The sequence below is a fragment of the Mastomys coucha genome, unplaced genomic scaffold (genome assembly GCF_008632895.1).
Source record: "Mastomys coucha isolate ucsf_1 unplaced genomic scaffold, UCSF_Mcou_1 pScaffold3, whole genome shotgun sequence".
NCBI classification, from domain to species: Eukaryota; Metazoa; Chordata; class Mammalia; order Rodentia; family Muridae; genus Mastomys; species Mastomys coucha.
The window spans coordinates 35162577-35177093 of NW_022196909.1; the positions used below are offsets into that span (position 1 = coordinate 35162577).

The following is a 14517-nucleotide window of genomic DNA, read 5'->3' on the forward strand; positions in this document are numbered from 1 at the left end:
GATTCTTTGTGGACTAAAGGGTTAAACTATAATTTATTATTCAGTCCAAAAAAATTAATAAAGTTACAGCCTCTATTCAGTCTGGTAAGAAAGACAGCGTGCTTCTGTGTATGTATGGTGTAAGATGTCGGGGAGGGAGGGGTCCAAAGGCAGCAAGACCAATCAATATTTACTATTATTAAATAACAAGAACCTAGAGGACTACAAGCAAGAGTTCTGTGGTGGGTGCAGGGTCTCAGCCAAGACTGGAATGGGGAGAGGAGTCTCTCTGATGGGAAGGGGGCCCTGCTGAATAAGAGCCCAGCACAGGTGGAAAGAGGAAACGAAGCTGCGGAGTAGGTGGGCCTTGGAATTTACGCTAGCCGAGGCTGGGAGATGAGGTGGCCCTAAATGGGATATCTGATGCTAAGACGCTAAAGTGCATCTGAATATTGCCCTTGTGACTCGTCGTAACAATCTTGGAGTCCTTGACTAAGTTTTTGGCCTCCAGTTTGGTCTTCTGAGTTGCCTCTAGAATAAGGAAAAGGTTAAAATGTCCATGTTTGTTTCCTATCCACATTGCTGGGGGGGGATGTTTGTGGGGGCAAATATGTGTTTGACTCCAGTGACCTTTCATATCCGGTTGTGATTTTTCTCTAGACCTTCCTGGGCCAGTAGGGTACCAACACATTCTAGCTTATTTCAATCATTCATTGTTCTAGTAACCATTGGTGCTTGTCCAACCTATAGTCCTGAGAGCCACCCAGCTTTTGTGTTATTTTGACTTTAGACTGAGAATTTAGATCACTCGACTAAGCAACTAGTCCATCTTGGGGCTAGAGAGATAGCCCAGTAGTTAAGAACATGTACTGTTCTTGCAGAGGACCCAAGTTCGGTTCCTAGCACCCACACCAAGTGGCTCAAAACTTCCTCTCACTCTAGCTCCAAGGGGATAGAAAGAAATCTTTGATCTCCTGGGCAGCAGCAGTCATGTGTCCGCGCACACACTCACACACACAAACACATACATACACACACATGCATGCACACAATTAAAAATAATAAAATAATTCCTTAAAAGAAAAAAAGTAGTCAGTCCAGCGTTTGAACCTAAGTTTCCCATGGTCAGAGCCTGTCTTTTGAGCTATGGCTTTGCATCACAGTGTGGCTCCTGCAGGGGGTGGGGAGTCCTCTCTTACCATCCTCATCCCCATCATTCTGATTAACGCTGCTTCTGCACACTCCGTTCTGGGGCATATTTCAGAGGTGGGTGCGGTGGCTCACACCTCTAATACCAGCATTCAGGATGATGGGGGCGGGAGGATTGTAGTTTGGAGGCCAGCCCAGCTACACAATGAAAATCTCCCTTAAACAAACCAACACACCCTACCTAGTACGTGATGTTGTGCTTTAAAAGAAACTCTTAAGCCTGAGCAGACGTGGATAAGGAGTGAGGGAAATGTTAGCCAGCTCGACAGCTTCAAATATGAAGATGAGAGCAAACAGAGTTTCTGAGGGACCGGTGATCTCCAAAGAAGAGATTCCAAGAATCTCCTGGTTTCTCTCTCTTAAGTCACCCATGCTATTTGGCCATTATGGTGGGGGAAAATCGTATAGAATGGTAGATACTCTTTAGATTTGGTCAGTTACTTCATAAAATACAGCACTAATTTGGTGGAATGGATAGGGGAGAATTTAAGTAGCTAGTGTGCACCATTGAGCTTTCTTTTTTCTTTTTGTTTTTGAGGTTTTGTGTTTTCGAGACAGGATTTCTCTGTGTCGCCCTGGCTGTCCTGGAACTCACTCTGTAGACCAGGCTGGCCTCGAACTCAGAAATCCCCCTGCCTCTGCCTCCCAAGTACTGGGATTAAAGGTATGTGCCACCACTGCCCGGCTTCCGTTGAGCTTTCAAATGTATTCTATTCCAAGGAGAAAGAAAACATCATAGCTGGACAGTGATGGTGCACACCTTTAATCTCAGCATTCGGGAAGTAAGAGGCAGATGAATCTCTTGAGTTTGAGGCCAGCCTGGTCTACAAGGTGAATTCCAGGCAGCCTGGTTTATACAGAGAAACCCTGTCTCAAGAAACCTAACAGAGAGAGAGAGAGAGAGAGAGAGAGAGAGAGAGAGACAGAGACAGAGAGAGAGACAGAGAGACAGAGAGAGACAGAGACACAGAGACAGAGAGAGACAGAGACAGAGAGACACAGAGAGACACAGAGAGAGAGACAGAGACAGCGACAGAGAGAGACAGAGAGAGACAGAAAGACAGAGACAGAGAGACACAGAGAGACAGAAACAGAGAGACACAGAGAGACAAACAGAGACAGAGTGGCAGAGAGACAGAGATAGAAACACACAGAGACACAGAAAGAGACAGAGAGACAGACAGAAGAGAGAGAAGAGGAGAGGAGAGGCGTCATAACTGGTAACCCTATCCCCATATCCTTTGAGGCCTGGATGACTTCGCTTTTCTCATCCCTGTTGCAGATTCTTGGTGGCCTGGTGAAAGGGAGGGTGCTTAATTCTGGTGCCCAACTTAGGGTCATATCAAATGAATGAATTCAGACATCAGATTGGGTTCTCAATAGTCACATGTAAGTTGTATAAGCATATGAAACAGAAGTGAGGTCTCCTAGTGGGCATCTTTGCCAGAATGCTCCCTGGTTAAGCTCTAGGCTGGGCTACCCGAACAAACATTAGCAAGATTTCCGAAGCACCAAGAACATGGTGAGGGTAGGACCCAGAGGGAGGATCTTGCCAAATGTGTGTAGATCTGGGCGTGGTGGCTGCGTGTTTGTATTCTGTTAAGCCTCTTGACTCCCAATAGTTCACACATCCTGTTTGATATCTTCTCTGGGGCTGGACAGGACTTAAGATGGGTGGCTATTCACTGGCTGGATGAGCAGAGTCAACGGTGTCCGGTGAGACTGATCCTGGATGAACAAAGATGGCAGGAGTGGGGCAGGGGCAGGGGCGTGTATCCGGGACATTAGGATTAGTAAGGAGAGACACTAAGCCACTAAGTGCGCTTAGCATTTCATCCAGACTCAGACTTATTAGAGAGTAGAAGAAACTGGAGAGATGTTCGTCCAACCAAGGCCAGAGTTACTCAGGTCCAGCTAATTATTACATACAAATGAGGACCCGATGTTGACAGAATTTCTGTTTTCTTTTTTGGGGAGGAGAACCCTGAAATTTGGAATTTTATGGGCTACCTTCCAGTGTTTGAAGCATGGGCAGTTCATTCAAATCCACCCAAAAACAAGAACAAAAGTTCCCACACTAAGCGGGTCAAACAAAATCATCTTGGGCCAGATTTGGCCTTAACATCGGCCATGCGTGAGTCAGTGACCTTAGCCTGAGTCCATTGACTCATAGTTGGCCTCCTCCTTGCTAGAGTGTGTCACTGCCCCTTTGGTGGCGATTTCTGGCAAACGCTGGGCTGCTGTTCTGGTGTTCTCTCTGTTGCTGTGATCAAACACCACCCAAAAAGCAACTTAGGGAAGGAAATGACTTCTTTAGCTCACATTTCTAGGTTACAGTCCGTCACCGAGGAAAGCCATGGCAGAATTCGAACAGGAACTTGAAGTGGAAAAACAATGCAGGAACAAAGCTTGCTCTGGTCCACTTACAGGGCATTCTTATCCAACCCAGAACCACCTTCCCAGGGAATAATAGCCTGAACCTTCTTACAACAATCATTAATTAGGAAAATATCCCATAGATAGATAGATAGATAGATAGATAGATAGATAGATAGATAGATAGATAGATAGAGATAGAAGAGATATCTCCACGGGCCACCTTGATCTGGATAATCTCTCTCTCTCTGCGATTCCCCTCTCCAGTGACTCCAGACTGTATCAAGTTGACAGGTCATCAGCTTCAGCTTCAGACAGCTACCAAGCTCGAAGGTCAAAGAGCACTCTTTGCTTATGACCCTGCTGAAGATCACATCAGGGACTTCAGCCGCTAATGAGTCCTGTTAATTGTTCCTTCCAGGGACACTTAGTCTGGCGGAGTTCCAAGGACCCAGAGGTGTCTCTCTGAGCACTCTCCTTGCTACAGTTCTGAACTCCATCCCAGTGAGACATAGTAAACTGGCTTCGTCTCGGTCAGGGTGTATTTGGAGGTCAACTCAAGATGCTTGGAACTCTCCATTGACTCTGTCCTGCAAGATTTGCCCAGTCATTCTCTCCATTCTCCCCCTCCTCTTCCCCCTCTCCCCCTCCTCTTCCCCCTACCCCCTTCCTCTTCCTTCTCCTCCTCCTCCTCTTCATTTCCCCCTCCTCCATGGAGTTAGGACCCTATTCTATATGTCCAGCTGGCCCGAGACTCATGATGATCTGCCTACCCCTTCCTCCCAAGTGCTAGGATTAAAGGGGTGACATTGTGGTGCCTTTCCCTCAATAAACTTAGAACAATCCGGGGACCCCCTTGAATTTTGCTCTTGTGAGTTGAATCATAATAGCGGTTTAGATTTTTTTTTTATATAGTGCATTTATCTTGAGTCCAAAAGGGGAAAGGAAAACAGAATTATGGGTTTCCTTAATGATTCCAAGGGGAATTGTGCAATGAACTTCTTTTAACTGAACTGCATTTAAAATCTTTCATTCTGCCGGGTGGTGGCGGCAGTGCACACCTTTAATCCCAGCACTTGGGAGGCAGAGGCAGGCAGATTTCTGAGTTGGAGGCCAGCCTGGTCTACAGAGTGAGTTCCAGGACAGCCAGGGCTACACAGAGAAACCCTGTCTTGAAAAACCAAAAAAAAAAAAAAAAAAAAAATCTTTTATTCTATCTATCTACCTATCTATCTATCAAGACAGGGTCTCACTATGTAGCCTTGGCTAGGCTATCTATAAACAGGCTGGCTTCAAGCTCATTGAGCTCCACCTGGCTCTACCTCCCAATTACAGGGATCAAAGGCATGTGCCACCTCATCCAGCTGCAGAGTGTTTTCAGAAGTGGATTCTGGGATTGGACAGGCTTGCGTGTGCTCCTTGATTCGTGTCAACGAACTATTTTATAAACAAGGGGGCCTGACTGTAGCTTGAGCTTCAGGGCAGATACGGATGAAGAGAAGAACCCATTTGAGCAAACAAAACGAAACCAGTGCATTCAGAGAGGCTGGAGGCCTTATGTGCCTGAGCTGGCCTGGAGAGAATACACAGAGGGCTTGACATGACCGTACAAACCCACAGCTCTTATTCTGGGGCCATACACTAATAAGTCAACCGCGACTCGCACATTAACGAATATAGCAGCCATCTCCAAATATGTAACTTTGGCATTTACTTGAGTCTTATTTTTAACCGGCATAGTATTTTGTACATAGTATTCTTTGCAGAGTATGGTGTGGTAGTTAAATTCATGTGTGCACAGTGTTAACAGTCGAAAGTCAAATCAGGGCCATTAACGATTTCTGATGCTTCTGATATTTATTATTGTAGGCCTGTTTCAGTTACCTTGAAATACAAAATGAAATGTCCCTAAATGCAGTTACCCTACCGTGCTAAACAATGTTAGGACGAACCCTGCCTTACCTGGATTTTGGTAGCTATTGTCTAGCCTGTCTCCATTCTGGTCACCTATGCTAGGTGCCTGGCAGTGGGCTCTGCTGTGTCGGATACTCTGATGTGCTGGGCATTTTAGCACCTCGGCAGGCAAGAGGTAGCTAAGCCACGAAGGAAAGTACAGGAAATCGTTACATCTCTGTCCATCTCCGTCCCCCTGCTCCCATTGATGGACGGGATGACACTCGTTGTAAATTGGGGGATGATGATGGCTCAGCGATCAGGTATCCGTCAACACCACGGGAACCTGTCTCCCAAGCCACAGTTGATAGCTTTATAGGCACTTCCTTCTCTAAAGCTTTGCTGTCCTGGATACTTACTGTGAGAAATTACCCTATTCTTGTCCTGCGTGTTGAAATATCACCCATAGCCAGGTGGAAGGGGGGTAGCCACTGAAGAAAAGAGTTTTGTTGGTTTTAAGAGGGACACCGTCTCCCAGCACTTGGGAGGCAGAGGCAGGCGGATTTCTGAGTTGGAGGCCAGCCTGGTCTATAGAGTGAGTTCCAGGACAGCCAGGGCCACACAGAGAAACACTGTCTCAAAAAACCAAAAAAAAAAAAAAAAAAAGAGGGACATGGTCTTTACTCTTACCTTCCTGAAAAATCCACTTTCCTGCCCCTCCCCCCATGTTCCCCCCCCACCCCCCACCCCTGTTCTGCCTGCCAGCCTGCACTTTCCCAAACTGGTAGAATTTGGGGATTTAAACGAAGTTGGCTCTCAAGTGGCACTTGTCTTTCCAGAGCCTGTCCATCCTATAAGATGTTTGGTTGCTCCTACGCCAGGTTAGGAATCAGGACTGTGTTTTCCTTGAAGGGGATTCTGAACTGGAGTTGTCTACGGCAGATCCTTAGAGAGGCTCGGGGGACAGATGGGGAGATAGTAGAGTGTTTGCCAGAGAAGCACAAAGGCCTGAATTCAATTCCAGCACCCACATAAATGAGGCAGGTTGGTGGCCCGTGCTTATAACACCAGCGCTAAGGGCCGGGTGGGAGGAGACAGATGAATCTGTGAAGCTCACCAGTCAGCCAGCTTAACTCAAGTGATCCATTCTAGGCCAGTGGGAAGACCATGTCTCCAAAAGGTAAACTAGGGACTAGCAAGGTGGCTCAGCAGGTAAAGGTGCTTGTCGACAAGGCTTGTGACCCGAGTTCAACTCCCCACACACAACTTGGAAGTAAAGAAATGACTTCCACTAATTATCCCTCTGATGGCCACACATGTGCTGTGGGCATGTATGCAGGTGCACCTACAGAGGCACAAATGAGAAAAATAAGTAATAACATAAAATAATGGACATAAAAGAGATGGAACATCTAAGTTTTTTTTTTCAAATTTGAAGCATCGCAAAAAAAAAAATGTTTTTTTTCTTGATCAGCACATAAATAGTGCAGGAGTAAGCAGATAGTCACATGGTGAACTGCTGTGTACTGATTTTAAAAGAGACTAGAATCATGTGAAGCCTCAAAGGCTGTCACATGAAACAATAGAATGTCCAAATGGTGATTTTTGTCACAAAAAAAAAAAAAATAAGAATGTGCGCTTGGTTTTGCTTACTTGAATGTGAGTGTCTTAATCAGGGTTTCTATTCCTGCACAAAACATCATGACCAAGAAGCAAGTTGGGGAGGAAAGGGTTTATTCAGCTTACACTTCCACATGGCTATTCATCACCAAAGGAAGTCAAGACTGGAACTCAAGCAGGTCAGGAAGCAGGAGCTGACGCAGAGGCAACGGAGGGATGTTCCTTACTGGCTTGCTTCCCCTGGCTTGCTCAGCTTGCTTTCTTATAGAACCTAGGACTACCAGCCCAGGGATGGCACCACCCACAAAGGGCACTCCCACCCTTAATAACTAATTGAGAAAATGCCTTACAGCTGGATCTCATGGAGGCATTCCCTCAAGGGAGGCTCCTTTCTCTGTGATAACTTCAGCCTGTGTCAAGTTGACACACAACATCAGCCAGTACAGTGAGGTAGCCCTGGGAGCTTGCTCAAGCTGCCAGAGATGGAAATGTACCATCAGCCGCCCTCCAGACTCCCAGAGCCAATGAATGCCTCCTTGCTGATGCTTGGGAATCCCAGCTGGAAAAGGGCCTTCAGCTGACAACCCTCAGGGACAGGAGTGCCTCACTAGAGGTCACCATGACTTCTTATGGTCAGAAGGGGTGGGCAGTTCTGGTGGTATATGAGCCAGCCCCAGGGTTGGACTAAAAATACTTCCCAAGTGTCTAAGCTTCTTCCTTTTCAAAACTCCATTTTACTTATTATGGGGGCAGGCATGCGCCTAGCACAGCATGCATGTGTGTGTGAAGGTCAAAGCTTGTCTTCCCCTGTGTGGGTTCCAGGGAAACGGCCTGCGTTTGTGGAGGTGATTTAGCAGGTTAGGGTACCTGTCGCCAAGCTAGGAGACCTGATTGAAGCCTCTTCGTTCTGACCCAAGAACACTCCTATTGCGTCTCTTCTTATTAATCCTCCACTTCCTGGGCGGTCTCGGAAATAAAAGGGCTGGGAGGCTAAAATCAATGGTTTCTTATGATTGGGAAAAGAAGAGAGCCAGGTGAAGGGGCTGAAGGTTGGGGAATGCCATTTCACGACTTGCCTTTTTATAATTAAAAGAAGTGTTCAAATGGTTGTGCGATTTGTGCCGATTATGAGTGAAGATGTAAACTTGATAAGGCAGTCATATTGTATAGTTACCCGTGTTATATGTCAGGAAAGGATATTTAATTTTTATTTATTTCCTTGTTGGAAGAGAGAGAGAGGAGAGAGAGAGGAGAGAGAGAGAGAGAGAGAGAGAGAGAGAGACAGAGAGAGAGAGAGAGAGAGAGAGAGAGAGAGAGAGAGAGAGAGAGAGAGAGAGAGAGAGAGAGAGAGCGGCAGACTGGCAGGCAGACTGACAGACATGTGAGTGCAGTGCCTGTGGAGTCCAGAAGAGGGCGTTATAACTCATAAAGCTGGAACAGTTATCAGCAGCTGTGAGCCATCCAACATGGGTCCTACCCACCAAATTGATTTGTTTGTTTGTTTGTTTGTTTGTTTTTCCGGGACAGGCTGTGTAGCTCTGGCTGTCCTGGAACTCACTCTGTAGACCAGGCTGGCCTCAAACTCAGAGATCTGCCTGCCTCTGCCTCCCAAGTGCTGGGATTAAAGCCATGTGCTCCTACTGCCCGGCCCAAATTGGTGGTGGTGGTGGTGGGGTTCTTCTGCAAGAACAACCAGTGCTCTTACGGAGTTGGCCATTTCAGGAAGAGGTGTTTTAAGCCGGAACTCTGTACCTACCACCCTCTCAAGGCTTTTTTTCTCTTTTCTGGTTGTTTTCTAGAGCCTTCAGCGAACCGCCCCGTTGATTTCCTCTCACAATGGAATTTCAGAAGTCACCTGATGGAGGGTGGGGCTGGGTGATTGTGGTCGTCTCCTTCTTCACCCAGTTCCTCTGTTACGGATCCCCGTTAGCTGTTGGGGTCTTGTATGTAGAATGGCTGGATGCCTTCGGTGAAGGTAAAGGAAAAACAGCCTGGGTAGGATCCCTGGCCAGCGGAGTCGGCTTGCTTGCAAGTAAGTGGATGTGTTTGTACGGTTTCTTACTCTTTAATCGTTTAATTATGTTTGCCGTGTCATTAACATCGTACAAGGCATGGAAGGCTTTTACACGTTTTAAGGATAATGAGTATTTTCCTCCGTGTCTTTGAGACTGCTCCAGGGGATGAGACACTCTTCTGCCCTCTGTGAACTCCCACATACACATGTGAGAGAACACACACACACGCACACACACTCACATGCACACACATGGGCACACATTTGCACATAGTAAAGCAAATCTTTTTTCTTTCTTTCTTTCTTTCTTTTTTTTTTTTTTTTAATTTTCAAGACAGGGTTTCTCTGTGTAGCCCTGGCTGTCCTGGAACTCACTCTGTAGATCAGGCTGGCCTTGAACTCAGAAATCCTCCTGCCTCTGCCTCCCAAGTACTGGGATTAAAGGCGTGCACCACCACCGCCCAGCTAAGCAAATCTTTAAAAGGAAAAGAAAAGTTGAGCTACCAACACAGGCTTCCTGCCTCTAAGATGCTTGTAGGGGAGAGGAGCTCGTGACATAGCACGTGTGTCGGGCACGAGAATTTCAGTTTGATCTCTAGTACTCCATAGGAAAGCTGGATGCTTTTAGCGCCTGCTTAGAATCCCAGAGCAGGAGAGATAGAGTCAAGCAGATCCCTGAGGCTCACTGGCCAGCCAGCCTAGCTTAGCTTGGATGTGCACTGGGACTCTCCCTTGAAAAACAAGGGTGACTTAATCCCAAGAACATTAGTGTTGTCTTCTGACCTCCACCTGTACACACACACACACACACACACACACACACACACACACACACACACACATGCAGCTCACTCTCTAACAAGGAGCACACACATTCCCATGGATATAATAAGTACACAATGTTTACAATGTGCTAGGATGTCCACAGTATGCTGTTGATCTCCGTGTCTTCCAAGCTCTGATTCCTTCTCTGCCTCAGCACTAGGGTCAGTTCACATGCCAGCCAATCACAGCAACGTCCTCAGAAAAAATATCCCACAGTAAGGCAGTCATAGGACACCATAAGAATGGTGACATTCTTTGGGCTTTTCATGGGGGTTATATGGAGATCTATTTTGATAAAGAGTTATTTGTGGCATGGTAGTGGTTGCTCCACTTAAAGCAAACAGGAAAGGATTTTTTTTTTCTTATTAACCTTTTGACCATGAATATCATGTACCACTTCAGTGTCTTGAGTCGCAGTTTGAGTTCTGCAGTGATTATTAATGACTTTTGCTCCGTCCTATCTGGCACGATTGAAGCACCACGTGGGCTAAGACAGGCATAGGAGGGTACACATGGGGTTTCTTCCTGTGTGCTAGGAACTTGTTATGATTCCAGGAGCAAAACCCGATCTCTATCCTGCCGAGAAACTCGGGGGCATGGGGCGTGGTGATTCATAAGGTGTTTTTGAGTTTTAAAATGGGTTTATGAAAGTCTGCTTGAAATAACCACGTATTAGTCATCCCTTTTTAAAGATATATCTGCCTCTTGGCGATTAAAGGGGTTGCTGTGGACATAAGGCAGTGGCAGCCAGTTGGTAAATCCAAAACAGGATACATAGCTGTGTTGGAAACCCAGCAGGCTCCTCTGACCTTCTTAGATAAGAAACTAAGCATGACTAAACAAGTGGAGAAATCTTGATGTTGCAGAGTCAAGAGAAACAGGAAGCTTGCCCAGGATCTGTTTGAAAGAGTTTTTAAACAATTATTGGCAAGGCTGGAGAGGCGGCTCAGTGGTATAAGGACAGTATCTGCTGTTCTTATAGGCGCTTCCTACCCATGTCCGGTGGCTCACAACTGTCTGTAATGTCAGTTCCCAGGGATCCAGTGTTCTCTGGGCTCCATACATAGTGCAATACACACACTCAGGTGCACACACACACACATGTGATTATAAAATTAAAGCAAGATTGCTTGTAAAATTGCCAAAGTGCAAGTGGCTAGTAACTGATATATTCATAAAGAGATTTGAACACATGACTTTCTGGAGAACAACCTGATATGGAGAGGAGATTTTTTTTTTACAGCATGTTCTTATATTTTATCATTTCTGTTAGCAAATTTTTAAACAGAACAGGGATTATCAGGGGTTCCCAGAAAAGGGTCCAAGAATAATTGCAATGATACATACGCCCCTTAGCACATGGTAGGAGAACAAGGCTTGTCGCAGAGTTACTTTAGGAGGAAGGAGAGGGAAGGGGACATCTGGGATGTAGAACATGGACACAGGTGTAGAAGCTGAAGTTGGTGTCCCTTAAAAACTGATTCAGCCCCCAATATTTCCATGTGCCTGGTCAACATCTCCATGTCCCTAGGTCAACATCTCCATGTTCCTAGGTCAACATCTCTATGTCCCTAGGTCAACATCTCTATGTTCCTAGGTCAACATCATCATGTCCCTAGGTCAACATCTCCATGTCTCTAAGTCAACATCTCCATGTCCTTAGGTCAACATCTCCATGTCCCTAGGTCAACATCTCCATGTTCCTAGGTCAACCACATTTGTCTCAAGGGTGAGAGTAAGCCATCTTCATTTTAGTAGGAATGTCTCCATAATTTATCAACCCCAGAGCAATATGAAATAAGAATCCTTGCTTAACAATTATTAAGTGTTTCATGACAATGCCAGAAGACCAGGGCCCTGAAAACTGGGCCTTATCTAGTCTAAGAAACCAGCCTGGTTCAGAAGAACTAGAGATATGGGCATGAGTGGAATTCTGGGAAAAATTAGAATTATAAACAGTCATTGGGAGAGTTGTTACCCAGAGGTTAAGTAGGTAATTCATTTTAATGTCTTTCCCTTGGAACCATGGGATCACTTTGACACAGAATCATGTCTGACAGCTACTGTTACCTACTCATGCCTGATCTTAGTGGTCCTTCAGGTCTGAGCTTCTGTGATATTAGAACTGTCCTTCTAGGTCTCTTAAGACGTTTAGGAGTGCCGAGAATTCTGGACGTGCTTGAATGTAGCATTTTGATAACCTATGTCAATGTTCACATCTTAATAGAAAAACACGGAGAAGAAAGAGCCACAGTAGGCTGGCTGGTTTTTGGAAAAGTTAAGCACCAACTCTATTTGGATATTAGTTATCTGATCCAATTTTTTATTTTTCTTTCAAGTCTTTGTATTTCCCAAGCATGAGGTCACTTAAAAGAAACCACAGAAACTGTTATGAACTTCATTTTTGTATAGGCAAATTTTTGGCTAACAACTACGTCGTCTGCACAGAACAAATTACATTGCACAATGCTTCCAGGAAATCCTGAGTGTGTTGGGAAGCCACTTTGGTGTCAACTCATTTCCCACACATCTCTCTAACCTCCTTTGTTATTCTCGAGAGCACTAATAAAAGATTATCTCATTAATGTTTAAGTGTAAGTTGGAGGGCTATTAACTGCACATTCTTCTGATACCATAAATGTAAGGGACTCTCAAAATAAAAGTGCGTATGTGTTCTAAATAGGCAGCTCCAAATTGCTGGCTTTTTAGGTCAGTGAACTTTTCACTTCAGGCAAAGAAACAAAGAAAAACAGAAAAAAAGAAAAACCTAAAATATATGGAATTTGAAACATTAACAAAATTAGGATGAAAACCTGTACTCAAAGGTGCTTGGGATAACCCGAGTCAAACTGAAGTCCTGGCTCAACTATATTTTAGGCAGGCAACCTTAGGCAGGCTACGCACCTTCTACTGACACCAGCTACTAGCTAAGGAGGCATTTGAACCTGGAGCTCAAAGCTCTTGAGGATGAGCATAGAAAAGAGAAGAGCAGAGAGCTCGTTAGTGAGGAACTCACTAAAAAGAGATGGTGGAAGAAAGGGAGAGCAAATGCTTCTGGAAGTGTGTGTGTGTGTGTGTGTGTGTGTGTGTGTGTGTGTGTGTGTGTAGGCAGTACTCACTGCAGGACCACACTGACCATCCACCTGCCTGATGCCTTGGTTCTGGGAAAATCAGCCAGCATATCTTTTGTTGCTAGAGAAGGATGGGGAGGTCTCAGATACAGAGAAGCCAAACAGAGACCTAGTGTTTCCAGGTTTTTGTTAGCATCAAGAAAGCATTCAGAATAAGGAACTGGGAGGTTACATATATGTGTATTTTTATATAATATTTACATATAATATAATTATATATTTTATATAACATATGTTTATAATTATATATAAGTATCTTATATAGTTATATATTTTTATTATATAATATAAATATGTTATATTATATATCATTGTATATTTATATTATATATAAGTATGTTATATATCATTGTATATTTATATTATATATAATCTAAATATGTTCTATTATATATAATTATATACACACATACACCTTTTGAGACAGGGTCTCACTATGTAGTTTTGGCTGTACTGGAACTCATTGTATAGACCAGGCTAGGCTGGAAGTCACAGAGAGCTGATCTGCCTACCTCCAGAGTTCTGGGATTGAAGGTTTGCACCACTCCACAATGGTCTGCGAAGTTTTATTACAGACTAGAAGTACACACTCAAGAGGCAGGGTGGGCTTCTTAGATAGCTGCGCTTTATAACCTTTCCCTTGCTAAATCTGGGGCTGGGGGGTGAAGTATGACATTAGTTGGGCTGTTTTTTGACTAGCAAGGCTTGACAAGGAGCACCATGTGGCATTTGTCATATCGCGGTGCAGATTGGAAGGTCAGACGTGGGGCCTGCGGTTACAGCTTGCTGTCCTTCAACCCAAAGCCATTTCTGGATGTCTTAATTTCTTGTTTATTCTCCTGCTGTTGGCCTTGGTCTCACCGCATCTCGGTCAAGCCCTATGTCATGATCTTGGGACCGGGACAAGTACATTTCCTTCCGGTTGGTGACTTAGGGAGATAACTTGAATCATGAAAGCATACAATTGCTTAGCTGTTGACTCTCAGGTATTCCAATTAAGTTGCCCTGAGAGGAGGCCTAGACTCATGATTTTTTTTCTTTTGTTTTTGTTCCTTTTCTTGGGTTTGAGGGATTTAAACCTAGGTCATTGTACATGCTACACAATGCAACATCTGCTACCACAGGATTGCTCCCCCTGAGGGCTCACACGTGAGTTTAAATTAGGCACCCTTTGGAGTTAGATTTTATTTTACTCATTGTTCTTATCGTTGTTGTTTTGTTGGGATTTTGTTTGTTTGTTTGTTTGTTTAACAAGGTTTCTCTAGGTAGCCCTGGCTGTCCTGGAACTTACTTTGTACACACGGCTGGCCTCTAATTCACAGAGATCTTTGACCACCTTTGTATCTGGAGTACTGAGATTAAAGGCCTGAGCCACCACGCCTAGATCTATTTAGATTTTAATTTTGCACTTGTGAAGTAACCAGGAGGTGTAATTGGCTTGGGCATTTTTTTTTTTTTTTTTTTTTTTTT

The 14517-nt window shown here is 44.7% G+C and overlaps 1 protein-coding gene across 1 annotated transcript in view; it reads left to right on the forward strand.

Moving 5' to 3' along the window:
* Positions 1-14517, forward strand: part of Slc16a9 (solute carrier family 16 member 9) — a 41072-nt gene that overhangs the window by 2331 nt on the left and 24224 nt on the right. The window contains exon 2 of the mRNA XM_031348171.1: positions 8877-9109. Within this exon, the coding sequence (XP_031204031.1) occupies positions 8914-9109 (196 nt within the window). The 5' untranslated portion in view covers positions 8877-8913. The remainder of the gene's footprint in view (positions 1-8876; positions 9110-14517) is intronic.